Source organism: Pelobates fuscus, chromosome 3 (assembly GCF_036172605.1).
Source record: "Pelobates fuscus isolate aPelFus1 chromosome 3, aPelFus1.pri, whole genome shotgun sequence".
NCBI classification, from domain to species: Eukaryota; Metazoa; Chordata; class Amphibia; order Anura; family Pelobatidae; genus Pelobates; species Pelobates fuscus.
Genome location: NC_086319.1, coordinates 40,396,814 through 40,419,083, shown reverse-complemented (window position 1 = coordinate 40,419,083; position 22,270 = coordinate 40,396,814). Strand labels below are relative to the sequence as shown.

The 22,270-nt window shown below is 35.1% G+C and overlaps 1 protein-coding gene across 4 annotated transcripts in view; it reads left to right on the top strand.

Annotated features, from left to right (window-relative positions):
* The window catches only part of SLC38A4 (solute carrier family 38 member 4), a 91,001-nt gene extending 72,046 nt beyond the window's left edge, over positions 1-18,955 (top strand). For all 4 annotated transcript variants that reach the window (XM_063446955.1, XM_063446954.1, XM_063446956.1 and 1 more), the window contains 5 exons: positions 472-572; positions 2,620-2,744; positions 12,340-12,484; positions 15,384-15,481; positions 17,604-18,955. In XM_063446955.1, the coding sequence (XP_063303025.1) occupies positions 472-572; positions 2,620-2,744; positions 12,340-12,484; positions 15,384-15,481; positions 17,604-17,705 (571 nt within the window). In that variant the 3' untranslated portion in view covers positions 17,706-18,955. The remainder of the gene's footprint in view (positions 1-471; positions 573-2,619; positions 2,745-12,339; positions 12,485-15,383; positions 15,482-17,603) is intronic.
* The last annotated feature ends 3,315 nt before the right edge of the window (positions 18,956-22,270 follow it).

Below are 22,270 nucleotides of genomic sequence, written 5' to 3'. Positions count from 1 at the left end.
GCATGATATAATAGTGGTGTTAACTATTGAATCAATTATTTCATATTTTTAATAATACATATCAAATCACAAGTCATGTGACTAGCTGTTGCATAGTAGCCTAATATTTATTTTTGCGGTTTGCTTTCAGTAAAGACCTGGAGGCATGTTCTTAGTTAGTCAAAGCCTTGAAATGAAATTTTTGAAAGACTCGTACATACGTAAAACAATGGCCTTAGGATCCCAGGCAGATTGTGGAGTAGGACAGAAGCTAATAAAAGAAAATAAATTGAATACTGTCTTCCCTTTAACTATTTAGAATTTAGATATAAATTCCCTGATTCGTAGAAAGTTATGTAAGTCCTTTTCATTTTTTTGGCTTTGTTTTTTTTTTTTTAAGGAAACGAAACTTCAATTTTTATATGTATTTGTTCAAAATGTAATAGAAAACAATTTCACATTAACACATGCATGTTCGTATAACCCTTACAGCCGATCTCGGAGAAAGATGCAGAATGTATCGAATGTCTCAATAGCTGCCATGCTGGCAATGTATCTCTTTGCTGCCCTTTTTGGCTATCTTACATTTTACGGTAAGTAAATGCTTATTACTTTTAATAACAGGTGACTGCTTTGAAATGTGGTGTATTCTCATAAACGTGATCTTTATCATGTTACTTGATGATTGAGAATCTGCAAATGTTAAATAGTAAAAACAACTAAAACAACTATATGCATGTATGTGTTTGTGTATATACGCAAATATATGTACATACAGATGTATATACACATGTATAAAGCAACAAAAGACCGAACACTCTTAAAAAAGTGACACTTTATGATCCCAAATCATTATGAATCTAGCAAAAATCTATGTAATAAGTGTCATTAAAGTCCATCTGTTACTTTCGGGGGGTTTTGCATATTTTGCAGTGACCCAGAATGTGATATCTCCAGAGATGGTCTGGTGGCCATGTGGTGCAGTGGCAGGTAGTTGTACTTACCTGAAACTGTCCCTCAAAATTGCCAGCATCTTTGCTCTGTGCATGTTCTTTACCTCCTGGCTCCATCTGCCGGGAGCCGCATCAGTGCGATACTCTAGTGCATGCTCCATAGTACACAGTGCACTGAGCTCTGTGGAGGATCCTGCGAGACTATCGATGTCTGAATCTGGAAATCATAATTTTTGTCAACTTTTATCAGCCTTAAATTTACCATAACACAAAATAGTCCCTACTATGTCTTATGGTATCAAAGGATCGAGTAAGAATTTCACGGACGTTCTAACGCAGTCAGGATCAGTATTTCATACAGAGTGTATGTGGCGAAACCAACCTCGCCACTGGGCCCTGGAGAAGCCTGTTTGCTAGCCTCCTACCTGCTGACTATGGCCCCTGGGTTATTTGGGGCATATTGTACTTTATATTGCTGCAACTGGCCCTTTTAAAATCATCGATGGACATATTGGGACTTTTTGGGATTGTGGCGAAACCGACCTCGCCACGTGTCCTTGGAGGGGGCCGATTGCCCGCCTCTTGCCTTTGGACTATGGACCAGACTTTATGGGAATGTGATACCCCAGATAGCTATACCATGGAGCCTATTCATAATGAAAGACTATGGGAAAGACTTTAGCTCCATGGCAATTGTACTGTGTGAGTAGGATCTGCGCGCTATTCGGTAGTTTTGTGCGCGCAGATCCCAGCTATCTGGGGATAGGTGAAATGTCTGTGTGTTATGTGTAAAAGGTGAATTTATGTATTTTAAAGTGTTTTACTGTCTTTGTGTCCCCATGTACTTAATGGAGTCTGTCTCTGTGCTGGGAGATAATTGGATTACTTCTCCAGCACAGAGAAGGCCCTGGAAAGCTAGGGGTTTTAAAAGATACTTTTAGTAACTTTTGAACCCCTGGTCTGATCCATGCCATTTTTTAATATGTTGTTCCCCTGAATGGATTGATTGTGGATATGTAATTTTGTGTGAATGTGATGTATGGTTTTGAAGTTATAAATATTGTGTAAAAAGTATATTTTTAACTGTATGAATAATGGGATTATGTGTCACACTAAGGGGAGGGGATGTGTGGGAGGTAACATCTATGTCATTGGTTCTTTTATGCCTCCCCCTGGGTGTGGCCTGTATGTGTGAGTTGGAAATAAAAGCCAGGCTGGATGAGCCAGTCCAGAGTTCCTGTTTTACCCTCAAAGTGATGTGTCGTCTCATTATTGGGGGGGAGGATTTATTGCATGCTGTTCCAGTTGACTGCTAGGAGTGCAAGCCTATTCGTATGGTTCCTATTCAACGGTCTACAGCATTCCTATGCTTGAGAAGGTTCATATGCTGCATCGGTTCGGTGATTGTGGTGTCTGCCAGAGTGCTTGGAGTCCTCAGGAAGCACTAGGAGCATCCATTAACGGAGGTACCAAGTCGGGGTGCCAGGCGATCCGTTACAGTGTATCTTTATGAAATACTGATAGAGTCGCTTTCCATTACCACCCCTGTTGTTTTTTTTATTTATATAGCCCAGCATGGTCCGTTTTAATAGGAGCATAACAAGATGTGTTCTAATTGATCTAAGCTGATTTATTGTGATTAAATGATTGAATGTATTGGTGTTCATATTTTGCCTTTTAATTGCAGGAGATGTTGGAGACGAGCTGCTTCACACCTACACTAAGGTGTACAAATTTGACACTCTTCTCCTGTGTGTTCGCGTAGCAGTTCTGGTTGCTGTGACTTTGACAGTACCCATTGTTTTATTCCCCGTAAGTAAGATAAATTGAATATGTGTAAAAATGTAAATATTCACCAGTGATCATTAAGATTCCAAACATTATCATACTGCCTTGTTACACAAATCAAAAACTTTTATATCTGCTAGAGGTCAGTTCATGTTAAAATTGCAACGCTCGAGCAAAGCACTTCAACTGTGAGTTTGTCACAGGTTCTGTTCTTGCATCAATATTCAATATGAATAAACCTAAAAAAAAAAAGAATATTTCATAAAGTTTTAAATAACTTTATTTCTTGTTCAGGATGTTAGTTTGGGACACAGCAGGAAAAGTAGCACAGACAGTGCTAACGCGTTTCATGCTTCACTTCATCAGAGTCCTGCTGTGTCCCAGCTGAAGGTCCTGAACAAAAAAAAAAGGTATTTTAAACTTTATAAAAGCTGGTTTGAGTTTGAAATCTCATTTTCAGTCGACAATTCCACAGAATTTTACAGTTAGAGATTCAAGGCTACAAGAATGTTACTCTAAAAATTGAATTGTAAAGATTTGATAGGCAGATTTGCAAAACTTGAATTAAAATAGACATGTTGAAATATAATGTTTTTTTTCAACTAAGCCGCTTTCAAATTTCTTTCTTTTGTTGATTACAATGGATTGTTTAGTGAATGTACATCATAAGTTTATGGAACCCCAATAATGACAGAGAAAATATTTTTAACATTGTGAAAACATTGTACTATGTTGCGGGCACAATTTAGTAGATCGTGTCCGTGAGATAGGTAACCCATGTTCACATGTTAATTACTTTTTACAATATAGTTTACTAGTGGGCCTGTTCTACTGAAACATGCACATGAGATAACTATATTGTGGACAGCAGGGTTGGTGCATCCTATTAGTACCTACCTCACTTCTGCTTACTGTTGTTATTTCCAGATTTTAACTCCTTTGCAATTAAATCAATATATTTAATGTATTTATCTTTTGTTTTTAGGTTGTTGTTTTTTTTTTTTGTTTGTTTTTAAACTACCCCTTCTCCAAAGAGCCCACTCTACTTATGCAACTGTCACTACCTAAAATATACGTTTTGGTGCCTTGTTTCTCTTAGCAAAGTACAGAGTAAGGCCAGGATCCCAACGCCCCAGGACAGTGTTGCTAAGTTCAATAGATTTATGTAACAGCACTTGGAGAGGAGGTAAAAGTTCAGGGAGAGGAAGGATTGGGAGAGAGAGATCTTGCATTAAATTACTGTTTACAATCTAAAATGTCAGTGTGACATTTACACAATCACTGTGCTTATTTTTATGACATTTTGTATGTTGTGCTGGCATTTTGGGAATCTGCATTCCCAAACACAGCAGCAGATTGCTTACACATAATTTACTACTGCCACAACTACACTAACAAAAATTATGCAACCTTACAGATTATTCCACAGAATTATAAAGTCAAAGCATTCTATTTGATCTCTCAAATTAAAAACATTGTCTTTCTCTATAGGTGTACTTGATGACATTTTTAAGGCAGCCCTAAACATTAATCTTTACTGTTCAGACAATATTCTTTGTACAAGCTATGTATTTTAGGCTTCAAAAAAAAAACATTAGGTTTCCAAGCAGATAAATAATTATATGTAGATTGCATCATGTACAACTGTAAAATAAAAAAAATGTTAGTTACAGTTTGCGTTAAAACCGTTAGAATCCTTTTTAAATCTCCATTCTAATTTACATTTACGATAACCAGGTTTTGAACAGACAGCTTTTTAAAAGGAACTATTGCCATGAAGTCTTGGGGCAGCTGGTGGCTTATTACGGCAGTATTACCTTTCATAGTCTATAAATATAAATCTGTTGTCGCTCATATTTTTCACGTTACAATCACACAGTATGCACAATCACACTTGAATACAGAGGTCTCCTGTTTCAAACAAACCCTTTGCCAAATTGAAATGTATTTTTTTTTGTTTCAATTAACTTTTTTTATTTTATGTTTTTTGCTGCATAGCAAGCAAATATATAATGGCGGTAAAGAAAAATGTTCTTTTAAAATAGCAGTTTTGCCCTCAAGGAGAAATAGAATCCACTGTAGTTCGTGTTTTAACCAAACTTCACTAATAGAACATGTTCTACCTGTCATTCTGGATGAATTTATAAACACGCTTGCTGAACCTCTTCTAGTAGCTTCTAGCCATTCCCATAACTTTCTATCATTATGTCAAAATTCCATTGTGAAGGAAGAGCTCTCCGTGGCTAAATATTTGTCAAATTATTTTCTCTCTTCTCTTGCTCTTTATGTATGTAAATTGTATACAAATGGTGGCTTCTAGGTTTCATGGGCAGTTTCTAAGCTAGCCACTGGTTGTTTTGGGTTCTTTCAATGCTATTTATCGGCAAGCAAGTGAAAAAACAGTCATACCCATTTCACCTCCCAGAGGAGTAATTTTATACTATAGCAGGGGTGCTCAAAAGGTGGATCCCCAGATGTTGTCTAACTACAACTTCCATGATGTTTGTCATTCTAAAGCATTCTAAAGGCACGCAAAGCATCATGGTAGTTGTAGTTTTAAATCATCTGCAGATCTACCTTTTGAGCACCCCTGTTCTATAGTATAGCAGTTCATAACCAGCGCAGAATTAAGATAGTATTAGCCCTGGTGCCGATTATTATGATGGGACCAATTACAGAATCTTACAGATAACAATGTTACAGCCATGCCACCCATGTGTCTTGTATGTTTTGGAGGTGGTACGTTTCTCGTCTGCTTTCTCAATAGTCACTTGTCCACTCCAGCACCTTAAGACATTAAAATGTATTAGAATTAAAGTTAACATCCTCATTACAAGTTCAAGTATTTACCAGTTTTGCGTGCTCATGCTGAGCAATGAGAGTCTGTAAACATCAGAAAATAAGAGGATTTGGCACTTTAAATTGCATCAAATATTATTTATTAACCCTTAATGTGCCATCGTAAATGATTTGCACAGTTTTTTATGGATTTCATTTCTGTTTGAATTAGTCATTGGAAAGATCTAGATCACAAAACAAAAAGGCACCACAAAGCCAAACAGGAAACAGGTGGTCAAGCACTTTAATCTGCAGTTATTAACTCAATTTACATGTGCTTAACCAGCACATGACATTTCATTCGGGATAATAATTTATGATCTGCCTGTTTTAGCTATAAATTCCCCTTATAGATAAGGCAGTGCATTAGCGATGAACTTGTCCTAATGGTATCGACATTTAATACTAAAATGTTTTCTGCTCAGATATTCTGAGACTAATGTAAGATTTGCATAAAGCATTTTATTCAATTGTAAACGTGGCCACCCTTTGCATTCGCATGGCCCTGGGCAGAATAATCTGGGGACACCTTAACCCCAATGATTTTTGAATGAGTTATGTGTGAATGGTGGTCTTAGTCCCTGGTGGGCCACAGTTGGTGATGCATATCTTTTTCTCTCTACTGCTATACGACCCAGAAAACCTGTGGTCACCTGGGTATTTCCTATTTTGGGTTTCTTAGAACCTGATGGTCTGAAACCAGTAGCTATCAGGTGGTCCTGGTGATAAAGACTTTGGTGTAAAACTAGAGATTGCGGAGAAGTAAAAACAAAATGAAAGTTTAGGCAAAATAGAGAAAAAAAGATTTGGAGATTTTTTTTTCTAATTTGGCTTTTTTTTTCTTCTAAATATTGCAATGGAAAACGAGAGAAATCTCAATGTATCTTTCCTGGTAAAATATTGTAAAAATAAATAAATAATTCCCCTTGACGGTATTCTACAATTCTCAGTCCGGTGGAGAGAAAAATATTATTTGACTGAAGATATCAGAGAGACTTAATGAAGGATTAAAAAAGATAGGGGTAAAAAGAGGTTGCCGTACTGAAAAATTACTGTGACTAAAGAGAGCATAATAGAACACCTATTATTCTTCCTGATAAACTCACCAAACTAAAGAGTTATTTACCAGTAGATGGCACTAGGCAGTGACTTAAAGGAGAGATTTTTTTTTTTAAAGAAAGCTGCTTCAGTATAGCTGTTAGTAATGTGCCTTAGGACTGTTACTCATATAGGCCTCAATTCCATGTTGTTGCTTAAAGGGACTGTCCAGTGCCAGGAAAACATATTCATTTTCCTGGCGCTGCACACCACTCCAATGGGCATAAGTGGTCTGGGTGCCTGGAGTGTCCCTTTAAGCTTTCCAAATGATTTTTATATTTTTGGAAAAACTTTTGAAACTATTTTTTAAACCTAACGCAATATCAAAACATATACCATATATAAAATATATAAATAATATACCATATATAACGATATACCATGTATAAAACTATATCAATTCATGAAAAAAAAATATATTATTTAAACAAAATGTAAATATTTTTCATATTAAATCATTTTAAAAGTTTATCCAGAAATAATACATTTCTTGGAAAGCTTTTTAAATCAAGACCATAAAAAACACAAAATCAACACGTTACATTACACTACTGAATGAACAGTCTTTGATAAACATGAACACAACACAAATAAAAGGGGACATTCCTAGAAGAAGGACATTAATATTTCTGTTGTTTTACAAGGAACATTTGTAGAAAAAAAAAAAAAATAATTTTATCATCATTTTTTTTATACTCCCAGGTCCAAGTTGCACCGTCTCTGATTAGCAAAAAATCCCTACTGTTCTAGGGTGGTCAACCAGAGAAAACAAATGAAAACTGCAATCCATGGCCTTGATTTAAGATTTTTTTTATCAACTTTCTCAAATCTGTTAGATAAACGTTTCAAATTATTTATCTACAAAAATTCTCATCGACTTTAATAGTGACGTCTGTAGATAAATCATTTAAAACGTTTTTCTAATACATTTGAATTATTTGAAGAGCTTGGCCTAAATTATTCAATTGAGGCCTACATGCTTTAGCATACAGATAGTATAGAGGTACAAACAGAGTAGTACCCAGTGGCAACCCAATGCCAAGGTATAGGGGTTTATCCCCTAAACCACGGATAGACAAGCTTCGGCACTCCAGATATTGTGGACAAAATCTTACATAATGTTTTACAGCAATATTATTGCTTAGTGCAAATGGAGTCCATAACATCTGGAGTGTCTAAGGTTGCCTACCCCTGTCCTTAACGATTAATGGGGGTAAATTGGAAAGCAAATTGCAAAATCAAAGCCAAAATAGCTGATTTGATAAAGAATTACCCAGCTTAATTTATCTTGAATTTAATTCTGTAGAGAATTTTGCATGTTGGGGACAGTTCCCCAGTATCCTCAAAAACAGGACAAGTCGGGACAGTGAGACAGGACCTGAAAATCACAACTGTCCCACCAAAATTGAAAAGCATCGAGGCCTGCTACCTGCACTTTAGTTTGAATTTGGCTTGAATTCTCTAATCTATGTGCGTATGTAAAGTACAGCTCAGCTAATAATTTCAAAAAATATACTCAATAATTAGTTTGTATGATTAACACAAATAAAGGTCTTTTTATAACTGAACATTTAGAACATGTTCACCATTTAAAAAAAAATCACTGCATGCGCACTCTATTGAACCAAGTACGTCTATAATATACTGAGATCAGTAGAGGTATTCTGGAACTCTGTGATCATGTGCAAGAGTGTTTTACAGAATTCTGCCTGCCTGTGTGGAAACACTTGTTTAACCCCTTAAGGACTGGACTTTTTTTGCGATGTTGTACATTTGCGACCAGGCCTCTTTTTACACTTTTGTGGTGTTTGTGTTTAGCTGTAATTTTCCGCTCTCTCATTTACTGTTCCTATACAAATTATATATTGTTTTTTTCAGGACAAAAGGGGCTTTCTTTACATACCATTATTTATATAATCTCATGTAATTTAATTTTTAAAAAATGAAAAAATATGATGAAAAATTGAAAAAAATACATGTTTTTTGACTTTTATGTGAAAAATCTTTTATTCATCTACAAAAGCGAATGAAAAAAACTGCTAAATAGATTCAAAATTTTGTCCTGAGTTTAAAAATACCCAGTGTTTACATGCTTTTTGCTATTTTTTTGCATGTTATAGGGCTATAAGTACAAGTAGGATATTGCGGTTTCAAAACATATATTTTTAAAATGTATCAATAGTGACATTGTAACGCTATTCTCTGTCATAAATCGCTGAATAACACCCCACATGTACATATTTTTTTTAAAGTAGACAACCCAGGGTATTCAATATGGGGTATGTCCAGACTTTTTTAGTAGCCACTTAGTCGCAAACACTGGCCAAAGTTAGCGTTCATATTTGTTTGTGTGTGAAAAAAGTAAAAAAACTAAATTGAACGCTAATTTTGGCCAGTGTTTGTGACCAAGTGGTTACTAAAAAAGACTGGACATACCCCATTTGCAATACCTTGGGTTGTCTTCTTTCGCAAATGGTATGCCATCATGGGGGTAATTCTCATTCCTGGGCTACCATACGCTCTCAAAGGCAACGTAACCAACCTGGCCATTTTCAATGTAAAAATATTTGACCCTGTAACTTTCAAAAACGCTATAAAACCTGTACATGGGGGGTACTGTTATACTCAGGAGACTTTGCTGAACACAAATATTAGTGTTTCAAAACTGGAAAATGTATCACAACAATTATATCATCAGTAAACGTGCTGTTTATGTGTGAAAAATGCAAAAAAAGTCACTTTCACTGACAATATCATCGCTGTGATATGTTTTACTGTTTTGAATCACTAATATTTGTGTTCAGCAAAGTCTCCCGAGTAAAACAGTACCCCCCATGTACAGGTTTTAGGGTGTCGTAGAACGTTACAGGGTAAAATACAGTGCTAGCAAATTAAATTCTCTAGACTTTCGGCCTGGGTTGGCAGGCAGGTCCCTTAAATTGCAATCAATAAAATAACTTAATTATGTAAAAATATTACATAAATACGCACGTAGAATTTAAATATATGTGCATATTTATATATTTGAAGTCTACGTGTATATTTATATAATTATTTATGTCATTTTGTATATGGACATATGAATAGTTCGTATTCTTTTTATTTATTTATATATACATAGATATATATACAATTTCATTCTAAGTGTATTTTGATATAAATATATATATATATTAATATCAAAATACAGTTAGAATAACATTTCGTATAGATATATAATTTTTTTTAAATTTTTATTATTATTTTTAATTTTTTTAATTTAATTAAAATTATTTATTATTCGTATTTTATAATAATATATATATACAATATATATATAGTTATTATATATATTATATATATACGTGTGTAAATTAATTATAAGTGTATTTTTATATTAATATATGTACATATTAATATAAAAATACACTTAGCATGACATTATATATATGATATATAGATATATATTATATAGGTATAATATATGTCTATATATCATATATATATATACACATATATAATAATAATTTTTTTTATTAACTTTCACTTTAAATTTTTTTTATGATTTTACAGTTGCAGGGAGACTGCCTGTCAGCACAGACAGTCCCCCTGCAGGCAGAGACTAGGACACCTATTGTGACCATGTGGTCGCCCTGTTGGGCGATCACATGGCCACAGGGGTCCTAAACCGCCATGGGGAGACTGTCTGGGCTGCAGGCAGTCTCCCCACAACGGGAGCAACGCCGATCGCCGCCGGGGGAACGACGGCGATCGGGTAAGTACATTTTAAATTTAGGACGGTTCAGGACCGTCGTCGGTCGGCAAGGGAAAAATGACGATGACGGTCCTGAACCGTCTTGCGTCCTTAAGGGGTTAAATTATTAGAAAGTATTCCAGTTAATTGTCCCTCTTAATGTTAAATTTCCCCCTTCCATAATATTGTAAAGCGCTGTAGAATAAGTATATAAATATCAATAATAATAATAATAAAAGTTTACAATTCACAGTAACTGCAGGCAAGTGATTTACAGTGTGTCTTGGCTGCACCCGTATCATATACGGAATTTAACCCAACCTACTAAATGCCTTTGAACTTTCACACACTTTCTCTCGAGCCAAGGAAGGGCTGCTTGCAAACGATCTTTAAATTTAGCTCTGAACATCCTGTTCCAATCGCCCTGCCCATTCACAGAAAGCCTGTCATTTATGACATCAGCACCAAAATAATTGTGCGATAATGACCAAAGTAAGCTACTGTAGTGTGTGTGGCCTTGCAGAGGGCATTTAAAAGGCTTTTACTAAACAGTGGGAGCGTTGATAACATTGTTTGCTGAGCAGGAAAGCAATGGAGAATAACAAATTCTGATTAAACCTCCCTTGTCTGTGCTCTGGCTAAAAGTTAAGGCTGTACAGAAAACCTTTTCAGCTCTTAGCAAGTATCCCATATAATATTTGTCCTCCTATATATTTAAAATACACATGGATTTATGGTTAGTTTCTTTTTAACCGTCGCAATACAAGGATTGAGGAATGCATAAACCTGCATAAAAAGTAATTTGGTTACTTGGGACACAGGTTTGTTGCTGTAATATTGCTTATTGCATATTGCAATATTGCAGTCTGACAATTACAGAATTTATGGAAATAATATTTAAAGGGACAATCAAGGTACATTCATGGCAGCCATGCATCTGATCAAATATCAAACAATAATAATTATCTGAATGTGTAAAAAATGCCGTACAACTAAACTGTCGTGCTAACTCATATCTGACGGAAAGAGCTGAGACCTAGCATGTCTGCTAACAGGAAGTTTACAGTCGTAAGCTTTGAAAGGCACGCGTGTAATGGTTGGCCATGCAAGTAGACTCCATTTACTTAAATGTTGACTTATTGAACATACATCCTTGTAGCTTCATATATAACAGCAAGGGACAGAGGATTGGATGAGACATCTCAAAAAGTTCTTAGTTGCGTCTTAAGAATCTGGAACATACTATTTGCCCCATCTAAGTACCCTACATAGAGTACCTATGTTTCAAGTTCCAGGATTAGAGCTAAAGGTTTATAAAGGCCATTCAGGGATGAGTGTGTATGTATATTGTGTCCAAATAGACTGCTAAATAAAGCCCTCAATTAACCCCTTAAGGACCAAACTTCTGGAATAAAAGGGAATCATGACATGTCACACATGTCATGTGTCCTTAAGGGGTTAATATTATTGCCAAATGATTTATTTACAAAGATCACTATATACTTTAATGTTGATTTTTTGAGAAGCAAATTACATTGAGACCAGAGTACTAAAATGGTTTCATATATGGGTTTGTAACTATTGTATTCAAATTAATAAATCCATTCTGGATAAGCTTGTTTAATGTTATATTTTCGGATAAGGTTTTCAAATGATTTTTTTCTAAATATTAAAATGTAAAAAATGTCATCATATATATAAAAAAATCTACATATCACAAATATCAATTTGTAAAGCTCATCCAAAAATATTAAAATGAAGGTTGAAGTGAGATCAATTATTTGAGTTTTCTGCTCCTATTTAGTATTTGAAGAAACGTTTATTCTTAAAGATAATGTGTCCGGCAAAAGACATTGGTATAGAAATTGTTATATCTGTTGAAACAAAAAAAATCACGATGCAGTCTTGAAAAAGCTTTTTCATGTCTGTTTATTTTTGTTTTCATTACAGATTCGTACTTCAGTCACTACAATGTTGTTTCCCGGAAGACCATTCAACATGCTTAGACATTTCTTAATAGCATTTGTACTCCTTGCTCTTAATAACACTCTTGTAATATTTGTACCAACGATTAAAGATATCTTTGGATTTATTGGTAAGAGAACATGCCGTGAACACATATTTTACATTTAGAAGTCAATATTGCTAAATTAATTTAAGACAGTGTCCTTGGGTTCTTAAATGTGAAATTATATGCGGAGCTAAAATGATTACATAACACTTTCTTACTCCATTGTGTTCACTTATGAAAGAGTGTAAAACCCCTCCTAGAGACTGTAAACAATTGCAATTATTCTCAAATGTGTCATCCTATATGGCAACCAGTGTTGGGACATGTAACCACCACAAAAGTCTTGCTCTCTTATGGGGCTTGTTAATACATGCTAAAAAGTAAAATTGGCTAAAAGTGCACGAAGTCCATTGGGTTCAATAATGCCATAGTACCCATATTGTCTAACAAAGTGTAACAGTCCAGCATTAAGGTACTCACCAATTCTGTTACAATGGGAATACTGACAAACCGTGGTATGTTGTTATGTATTGAGTACTGAGTTGGGAACACACACCTCCATGAGGTACTTCTAAAGGTTCCAAATAAGACTTTTATACATGTTTAATATCAGAACTGATATTAGAGGTACTTGATTTGAAAACTCCGTAACTCATGGTAAAGGGAATCTACACCGTAAAGGAGGAGAGTGTATTTAAAAGATGAGAAACTACCAAAACAAGAGGACATAGTCTTTAATTAGTCTAAAGAATAAGACTGGAATTTTTCCCTAATTTGTTATGTTTAACAAAGGAAAGGGACTTAGGGGTAATAGTTTCAGACAATGTAATAGAGCAGCAGGAAATGCTAGCAGAATGCTTGGTTGTATAGGGAGAGGTATTAGCAGTAGAAAGAGGGAAGTGCATATGCCATTGTACAGAACACTGGTGAGACCTCACCTCGAGTATTGTACGCAGTACTGGAGACCATATCTCCAGAAGGATATTGATACTTTGGAGAGAGTTCAGAGAAGGGCTACTAAACTGGTTCATGGATTACAGGATAAAACTTACAAGGAAAGGTTAAAGGATCTTAACATGTATAGCTTGGAGGAAAGACGAGACAGGGGGGATATGATAGAAACATTTAAATACATAAAGGGAATCAACACGGTAAAGGATTTAAAAGAAGAGAAACAACCACAACAAGAGGACAAAATTAGAGGGGCAAATGTTTAAAAATAATATCAGTATTACTTTACTGAGAGGGTTGTGGATGCATGGAATAGCCTTCCAGCTGAAGTGGTAGAGGTTAACACAGTGAGGGAGTTTAAGCATGCGTGGGATAGGCATAAGGTTATCTTAAAGATCCTAAGATAATGCCAAGGAACTAACGAAAATATTTATGATTTTTGGGCAGACTAAATAAGCCGAATGGTTCTTACCTGCCGTCACATTCTAAGTTTCTATGTTTGTACATGATTAAGAAAATGTTGATCTAAGTTGTGCTTGTTTTGCTACTATATGGCTTGATTTTGTTTACAATGGTGCCCCAAGCATTTCTTTAAAAAAAAAAAAAAAAAATCTTTATTTAGCCAAATGCTCAACTTTAGACATACAAAGATAATAATTATTTTACACTTGGCAATACTAGTGTAATCACAATCTAATTTCACATATGTAAATACAAAAGAAACAAAGGAACAATGCACACAATGTACAGATAGCATTATATAAAGTACAATGAACACTTTATATCTCAACTGAGGATAAGGGCCTCGAGCACTTATTAAACCCATTTGTTGAATTCAACTAAACAACTTAAATTGGAAGTGAATTAAAAATATTTATAGCCTTGACTGTGGAAAAAATAATATGCATAAAGTGACATTTCTTTACCCTTATTATGAATTTCATGATAAAATAACAAAGATGGTCTTTTAGGGTAAATTAGTTCACTAAGTGTCAAAACCTCTCTGGGAAAATAGTTCTGGTGCCAATGCATTTAATGCAAATGAACTATTTAAGCAAGTCACAGCATGTAATTTGTACAAAAAAGCTTTAACTTTGTAACACTTTTCCCCATTGAAACTTTGCTGCTTGTTTAACTCATCCATTACGACTGTTGGGTTCAGAAATGTATTTTTAAATAGATCAGTATATTAAAGGGACACTATAGTCACCTGAACAACTTTAGCTTAATGAAGCAGTTTTGGTGTATAGAACATGCCCCTGAAGCCTCACTGCTCAATCCTCTGCCATTTAGGAGTTAAATCCCTTTGTTTATGAACCCTAGTCACACCTCCCTGCATGTGACTTGCACAGCCTTCCATAAACACTTCCTGTAAAGAGAGCCCTATTTAGGCTTCTGTTTAATTAAGATTTTCTTATCCCCTGCTATGTTAATAGCTTGCTAGACCCTGCAAGAGCCTCCTGTATGTGATTAAAGTTCAATTTAGAGATTGAGATACAATTATTTAAGGTAAATTACATCTGTTTGAAAGTGAAACCATTTTTTTTTTTCATGCAGGCTCTGTCAATCATAGCCAGGGGAGGTGTGGCTAGGGCTGCATAAACAGAAAGTGATTTAACTCCTAAATGACAGTGAATTGAGCAGTGAAATTGCAGGGGAATGATCTATACACTAAAACTGCTTTATTTAGCTAAAGTAATTTAGGTGACTATAGTGTTCCTTTAATGAGCTTTTAAAGTGGATTGATTGCAAAGTGTATTTCATTTATATATCCAATGTTTTATAACTCTTGTCAACTCTGCACATCGTAACAGATTTTGTGTAGAAATGTTGGAAGTAGTATTAATTGGTAATGAATGCAAATAGCAGTTATTAGACCAGTGAAAGAGTTTTATCTGAATATTGTAATGTTTACAATGTAGTGTCGCTCTGCACTGCCTTTAGTTAGGCATGAAATAAAATGGGAGTCCATATAGTTACTTCATTTATGAAATCTTGTTTTTAAACATGTCTTATATCTTCTTTTCTAAAGGTGCGTCGGCTGCAACGCTGCTTATCTTTATTCTTCCAGCAGCGTTTTATTTACGAATAGTGAAAAAAGAACCATTACGTTCACCGCAGAAAATTGGGGTACGTTTATGTATCTGTTGTAGATGGTTAAGGAAATACTCAAAATGGTCAAAATAGTCTAACAAATCATAAAAAGTATATATGACTAAGTCCTGTCTTGTATTTGATTAATTTCTTAAAGTTCCTAACTCATATTAATGTAATGGGTACACGGCATGCCGATTCTGGATTTAGGAAACATTATTATCCAAATGAGAAACCCCTAGCTTACTTATTTATCAAAAGGCAAATTACAATTTCTACACATACGGATACTAAGGCAAATTCAGGACTGGGTCCAGATTACTAGATTACATTTCCTCCAAATGTATATTGTGATAGAAAGGTTGAGAGAGAGAGAGAGAGAGAGAGAGAGAGAGAGAGACACACAGACAGACAGAATGGGCAGACAGGCAAGAATACAGACGGAGAAGGAGTCCGGAAGGCTTGTAGACAGAAAAGCAGACAGGCAGACTGGAAGGATAACAGATAGGCAGAAAAGCATAATAGTCTGCCCACACAAGTGTATCTGATGATACGTTTGTTGAGATGACTGAGGAACCTCTTTTGATGCATATATTTGTTTAATGCAGCTGTCTATCCATGAAATGTTATCTGCCTTCACGGTGTACACATTTAGTGAGCATTAAATATGCAGTACCTTATTCTGATCAGAAGAGGGAGCTTTGCTCTTTCTAAACATTTTGACCCAGTCATATAAACGTACACCTAGGGCTTTATAATTTACTCTCAATGCCTGGTAGCCAGTAAAAATGATTTGGGTTAGTTCATTGGTGAATCCTGTATGTAGAAATCTGTTCATGGATAACTGTGAGTTAGTGACCTATATTTAGTGATCGGCAAACATTAATGGTTTATTCGAGCCCATAACTTCATGACAAGCGATTGTCTATGCTGGATAAAATACAGCATCATAATCTCTTCCCTTCAATAAACAAACAATATATGCAGTGGCATTTAAAGAAATGTTTGGCTTTTTTTTTTTTGTAGTGAGTCATAGCTCATATTATAGCTACAAATGTAAATCAATATACAGGCCATGTACGCTGCTAGCCATATAACTACACTTAATGGATAAATAAATGATTATTCTTTATTTACATTAACCACTTTCAAAAATGTAAAATATGTATCCAAGTAAAATATTATTATACGTGAGAACATTTTATTTGGCATTATTAACAGTTGACATATACAGAGCAATTTACTGTGAGAATTCAAAGTGAAGTCCAAATTGAAAGTCAAAATACACGATCTGGAACAAAAAGAGTCTGCTGTGCTTTTAGCCTGAATATTCTGGCCTTAAATTTTAAATTCACTATGAATTCTCACTTCAGTAAATAACTGTTAGTAAAAATATTCAATAAAAATGCAGATGCAACATGTATAGTGTAATTTAATACATGTTCAAATGCTACTTGTTTGCATATGTTTTGTCAAATCACAGTTTTTTCCCCCACCAAAATGAATGTATCATACTCAAATGCAATACCTAGCCCTGCAACTAATAGATAATTACATGTTTTTTAGGGGGTTGTTTTTTAGGTGGGGGGGGGGGGGGGGGGGTTGGTTGCATGTAATCAGCAATGTTTTTGTATAACATTATAAATGGCCAATTGTTTTAAAACAAAGTTCTTCAAATTAGACCAGTCACATGTGTGCTTTCTTTGGGTGTGTGACACAAGATTCGACAAGTTAATACGTGACTCAATATTTTCGTTGGGACAGGAATGAATATTTGAATGCATTACGCATTGCACTTGAGTACATTAAATGAGTCACATCCTTGCTGTATGTACTAGTTGACAGCAGAGGTCGCAGTTCCTTTCTTGGTTATAAATAGATAAGTGTTAATACATTTATTATGGTTTTCCCAAGGCAAAGAAGATACAGCAGCATAAAAGCATGCAAAACATAGTTATTCGATGTATATTTGTTATGACGCCTATTATGTAAATAAGAGAATGCACAATAAACTGTAATAGAACACACGAGAAAAAGTCGTGGAAATAGTAAATGTTAACGAAATGCAGGACAGAAGGAATCATTTTGTATCGCCGCATATCAAAGTATTTCAGAATTGAGAATAGGTCTTCATTTAATTGTATTTTCTGTGTTTCAGGCCTTAATTTTCCTGATTGTCGGAATCATATTTATGATCGGAAGCATGTCCCTTATCATATCTGACTGGATCCACAATCCCCCGTCTTCAAAACACCATTAACCAATTCTACAATTGGAGAAGATTTTCAATGAATCGTGGATTGATAACAGTGTAGACAAGTGACAAATGATCTCACAAAGACTTTCAAACAATCCAGAGACTGTTGCTGGTACCAACATGTGGAATACATTTTTTTTTTACTGCTAGTTTATTTATATTTTTGAAACATTTGAAGAAAAAGAAATGTTTGTTTTACTAGATATTTTAAAATTGAGTAATCATCCTTTGGATATACTTGGCTACAAACCAAGCGAGAACATTCTATTTTTTTTTTTTTTTTATCTCTTAACGGAAGGTGTCCATACCTCTGTGACCTGTTTCTTAGGCAGGATTCACTGCAAGTTTCTGTAAGTCCTTATTTTGAAGGGTTTCTGTAACAAAACCAAACATATTGCATTTTAATATACGTCTTTAGTTTATATTGCAGCACTGAATTGTATACTAGTAGAGAAATGATACTAATTGATCACGATGAAAATGGTCATCGTACAGTCTCGAAAAAAACTGTATATCTTCTTATTAGTGCCTGTTTTTGCACCTTTTTTATTCTATAGCTTTTAAACCACCTGCTAATCTGAATATTACTTTGATTCACTCTTCTAGTGGGAGGGCATTTTAATGATGCCATAGGCAGAATTGAAATTCTACTACCTATATACCTTATCTCGATGTACAAATCTACCAGAATGTGTTACGTAGGTAGAGTGTGCAGGTCAGAACCTGTTCAGCTGTAAAGTGTCGCGCGTCTTAGGAGATGGTTAAAAAAATCAATTCAGAAGCATTCTAGCATTTTTTATTATTTGTTATTGTTATTATTCGTTCTGTAGAGTTTTACTGTGTTACAAAGCTGCTTCATGAATCAGCAGATCGTATCAACAAGTTCATTCATGGAGTAACATTGTACGATGGGTGTGCCCCACAGTGAGAAATTCCTGCAACTAATGTTTTCATAGGAACGTAAGAAACAAATATACGTCCTATATTTACAAACAAAACTCCATGAGATAAATAGAGAAATTATTTGATCGTACAACTGTCGAGCAAAATGCTTCATATCTCAGCTTGGGTGTACAGTTGACTTTTCTGATTAAGTAGACTTTTTATCGAAGGATATTAGAATAAGCAAGATATTTTTTTTAATATACTGTATCATTAAGCATTAGTTTATCATTGATGCTGAGTAACTGGACGTATAATGTCTATAACTGGAATTATAATGTCTATGTAATAAAATGTGTATTTTTATAATAGACCATTTTTTGAAAAAAAAAACTTGAGAGAGTGTGTTTTTATAAAATTAAGTCATGTCACATATAACCTAGCGTTAATTGAAACCACATACATTTTTATCAGAAATGTTAGCAGAATGTATAGATTGTAATGAAAATATGTTTAAATATGGGCGCTCCCCCTCCTGTCAAATGATCCTTTGCATAAACCTCTACACCAATGACATGGAGGTATATGTCAACCACTGAGTGACAGGGAGAGCATAGCTGGCTCTCCAGCTCTTCACCACAGTACATTTCCAACCAGCAGTCTCTGACATTGATGTGCAATGAATCCAGCATGACAGCATCATTAGGGAGTATTGTCCAAGTTGAGGAAGTGTCCCCCAGTAGGGACAATCATATTCTAGGGGAACAGAGAAAAGGCATTACAAGAGGGTTACAATACTGCATCAAATACAGTCCTTCAATCACAGAGGCACTGCAATGGTAGAGAGGAGGTGAGTGGCCATTGCACTGCACCAAAGTGATTTGAATATTCAGTTATCTTTATGATAAATTATATATAATAGTTGTTTTAGGGCTTGTTACCGGTTTGTTAAGTGAACTCTAACATTCACTTAAAGACTGTAAATTCACAGATAAAAAAAAAAAACATATTTAGTTTGCGTGAGGCAAGATTACTATAATGTACTTTTGGCCTATTATATATTTTTTAGTTATTTAGTTCTTGGTAAGAAAATTATGTAAATTATCTCCATAACCTTTTAAATATATTTAATATATCTAGTTCCAATATAGCACTACCATGATTTTTCAATTATTATTTTAGCGTGTTTCTCTTTTGAGCAGAGAGCACATTATTGATATTTACAGTCCCTTTTTATTCAATATCGATACTAGATTTCATAAAATTGCAAATGCTCCAATGCTCTTTTTGCCCAAATTGTTTGTTATAAGATCTATTTTTTTTTTTTTCAATAAAACAAGTAAAGCTATTTAAATCATCTCTGGCCGCATTGCAGCAGATTTAGAAAGCCCCTAATCCAGAGTATATTTCTACAGATACAAGATTAATCAAAAACACCTTCAAACTCACTGATCTCTGAATAATCAAATTCAGAAAGTGAGATCCAGTTGAAGTTTTCACAGAGAGCAAGCAGACACAGGTTTCAGGATTAATTCGTAGTTACTCGAAAGAAGCAAAGCAAATAACACGAGCTTTTCAATCTACAAAGACATTATTTTCATATTATTGTTTCTCTAAGCTATCTTCAAGACATAATCTATATAAAAAAAGTTCTAACCATCCCGATATTAGATATCATTTTAGTTCAGTAATATTAATATGGTTTGGTATGGGATATTCCATTGTAGTACCCCCTTTAAAAAAAAAAAAAAACAGCTAGATTTCTATAAATAGGGTTTAAATGATAAATTATTGGATACTAATGTACAGATGTGTCATACAGTTATGTAGCTGAATACAATCTCATAGAAAATGCTTTCATTTTTTTTTTTTGCTTTCTTTGAATTAGGTAACTAAAATTTGTTATGCCAGCAAAAACAAAAAATTAATTAGTCCATGCACAAATTGTTTATAAATGAACATTGCATACTCCTATAGCACTTCAACTTTAAAGTATTCTATGGGTTAATAGATTGTCCCGTCATTCACACTGCATCATTTTTTTCTAATTTTAGTTCTTTTATAAAGGTGTTAAAGGGACTCTCCAGTGCCAAGGAAACAAACCGCTTTCCTGGCACTGCAGGTCCCCTCCCCCTCCCACCCCCCATCCCAGGTTGCTGAGCGGGTTAAAACCCCTTCAGTGACTTACCTATATCCAGCGCCAATGTCCCTCGGCGCTGGGTCAGGCTCCTCCAACTCTCCTCCCCCGCCAACGTCAGCCGGCGGGGGAGACCTAAAGCGCATGCGTGGCCACTGCCGCTCGCATTACACCACCCCATAGGAAAGCATTATTCAATGCATTGCATTGCGCGAGGACGTCCAGCATCTCTTAAAACATTAAAAGTGTTTTAAGAACCCAGAAGCTCCTCTAGTGGCTGTCTCATAGACAGCCACTAGAAGAGGACTTAACCCTGTTAGGCAATTAGTGCAGTTTATGAAAAACTGCACTAATTACACTTGCAGGGTTAAGGGTAGTGGAAGTTGGCACCCAGACCACTCCGATGGGCCGAAGTGGTCTGGGTGCCTGGAGTGTCCCTTTAAATTGAAGCCTCACAGCTGTCAATCGGACAGCCAGGAGGGTGCACTTCCTAATTGCTTTGTGTCCAAGCACAAAGTGGAATCAATGCTTCTTGCAGACAATCATTTAATTCAATGAGATTCTCTGAGATTCTGAGAGATTTTCACATAAGTAGAATCAGATTAGTCTTTAGGCATGGAATGGTGTGGGGGCGAAGGTAGATTAAACCTTTAATAGGGAATGGGGCTCAGACGATTCACCAACACTTCATTGTTATAAATACATGTATTTATTTACAATACTTGAGTGTTCCTTTAAATAGCGAGTTATAGAGCTCTGAATTGATCAGACATATTTCTCACAAATGAACAAAGTGATTAAGTCTATCGTGATGCTCACTTTCAACAGCTACTATGACGTTATACTATATGCAATGCATTTTGAGTAGACTTTGACATTTGTTTTGCATTGAATTGCAATTTGTCCATGATAGGTCAAACAAATTCCTGAACTCCAACTCATGAACCAAACAAGCACTGGCCAAACATGTTCGTTATGATTTGGGATTCTGAATTCCACCCATACCGCAAAAAAAGAGATGCTTAATTGGGGAAAAAAAGATGCTTGATGGCTAGGAGACAGTCACAAAATCTTGATTTTACAAACAGGTCATGTGAGAAGAGAGCAATATAGGGAAAAGAGATGAGCAGAAAAGAAAATCTATATTGCTAAATTATATATTTAGTAAATATTCAAATATAGTTTTGTTTATTGCTCCTCCTGATTATCCTTTATTGGTTTCTTTTTCCCACTTGATCTGTGAACCAAATTGTGCGTAACTGAGCCAATTAGCATACTGCTGAATATATATGGTACATAGTAGTATGTGTTTTGCAGTACATATATTGGCACAATTTTGCCCCCTTTTGGTTTGGAGTTCGGTTTTACGATACCACAATTCTATTGAGCCATACTGACATATGGTGTCTTGGAAAATTCTTTATTTTCAGGAAAAAATCGTCAGGCCAAACCAAATATTCTCACAGTACACAGGTCTCATTTTGGGCCGAGTAAGGTATTGTGATAGTTGTACTTTTATTGTCTGCTTTATGCAGCCAAGTATTACAAT